Source organism: Perkinsus marinus (assembly GCF_000006405.1).
Source record: "Perkinsus marinus ATCC 50983 genomic scaffold scf_1104296949960, whole genome shotgun sequence".
Taxonomy (NCBI): Eukaryota; Perkinsozoa; order Perkinsida; family Perkinsidae; genus Perkinsus; species Perkinsus marinus.
This window is the reverse complement of record NW_003209784.1, coordinates 1-1,703: the sequence shown is the minus strand read 5'-3', so window position 1 is coordinate 1,703 and position 1,703 is coordinate 1. Positions and strand designations below refer to the sequence as shown.

At 47.6% G+C, this 1,703-nt stretch overlaps 1 protein-coding gene across 1 annotated transcript; it reads right to left on the bottom strand.

The window, feature by feature from the left end:
• Positions 1-1,355: 1,355 nt before the first annotated feature.
• Positions 1,356-1,524, bottom strand: Pmar_PMAR026655 (hypothetical protein; the record flags this gene model as incomplete). Its single annotated transcript, XM_002778306.1, has 1 exon — positions 1,356-1,524. A coding segment is annotated over one exon (169 nt), but the record flags the coding sequence as incomplete, so codon positions are not given.
• Between the last annotated feature and the right edge of the window lie 179 nt (positions 1,525-1,703).

Below are 1,703 nucleotides of genomic sequence, written 5' to 3'. Positions count from 1 at the left end.
AGTCTCATCAGTGAGTCGTTAGTTGATATATCGCCATGTTTCCTTCCGAAAGCTAGTGCTGTTCGACGACCACGTCACTTCAGATACCACACCCCCAGAAAAACGGCGTTTGTTGCCATCACGCTCACCATAGTTATCATCGGTGAAAAGCGGCGTTCAAATCGATCTACGAATCCCTTTATCAAAAACAGGCCTTTATAGCATTCACTGCTCGTCGTATACATTTCCGTTGCTGTTTGGCATTTATCATTGTGTTGTTCATCTCGGATGCGTTGAGTGACACAGTGCAGTTCATCACGCGTGAAAGAGATGAGTGTCAATTTGACACTGTCAAAGGTTCGACTAGTACCATCCCAAGGGGATGGACTACTGTCATCAACACCGATACCTACACAATTCTGTCGATGATGTCAGGAGGAAAGAAAACTCAACTAGTCTAATCCAGGACTTAATACTGAACGACTCTAACCGTGTCATGGTGAACAGCGCAACAAAAGTAACGAGGTAGCAAAATTATTCTACAGAGCGAATGATAATTCAACATGTGCTATGCCTCGGTTGAACACACGTTGGACACCAGCGCTATTCGCGCTGAATAGCGGAGAGAATCGCGGTGCTTGAGCCCCCATATGGGTATGAGATGAATCTGAAGACCTCCCGAAAGTTTCAAAAACTCGCTCGAAAGTCTCTAGTTTGCTATGTACAATATACATGCTGTACAAGATTTTACGGGCCACTTTCAACACTCCTCCTACGCACAGTTCGTACGATCCTTTCTCAAGACACAGGTTGTACGTAGCTCATACATTCTTCTTCGCAACAAGTTTGATCATCAGCTACTGCAGATGGGGCTTCCCACTTTCACATTGGGCATGATACGGTGACCATGCGCGAACGAAGCCGCGCAGTGGGGTTTGAGATTTAGTTCGGTTTGTTCGATTACTTTCCTGTCCATTCTGCGAGATTGTGCATGCGTACGTGGCTAATTATTCATCCCCCTCGCTGGACAGAGAACTGAGACCACCAAACCTTTATCCCTTTAATCACGTCTTCACTGAAAGTATAACTCAAACATTTTGAAGGAAAGAATTACAAAGCATCTGACCATAACAGGGAGGCATGAGGATGTGGCACAGCTCCAGCGTGAAAGCTCGGCCCGACTTGTCTCCCAGTGTTTCCTTCATCAACCCATATACCGTCGATTGGTGACCAGAAAGTTGTAGCCGTATTGTTTGTTTTCCCCTCGATTTTCGATACCGCTCCTCTCCCTTCACTGAGAGCACTAAGTACACCCTCTAAGGGGGTGAAGGAGTCCTCGCCACCCTTTCCCCCGGTGAGCATCTGTGACACAGCACGGAGATTTTCCTGTAGCGGAAACAGGAGCCGGGGATCCGCCGCTATACGACGCAGGAGCCTGATTATGTTTTTGGGTTGCGTCACGACGTAGCTCTCTGGAAGCTTGATCGTGAACAGTGACCAGTCGAGCAAGGACTCAAACGGGAATACTATAGCGTTGGACAGGACCTGCGACTGACGAAGTAGGCTGGAGTTTGGTATTCAAGAGAGCCTCACAACGGGGATGCAACCCGAGATAATAGCATCGAAGATTCGTCTCGTCCATGGGGTATTGCCGCGAGGTATAAAGCAGAATGTCGAGTCTTTCATTTCAGCATCATAAGTCGGGGAGAATGCAGCAACGAGCA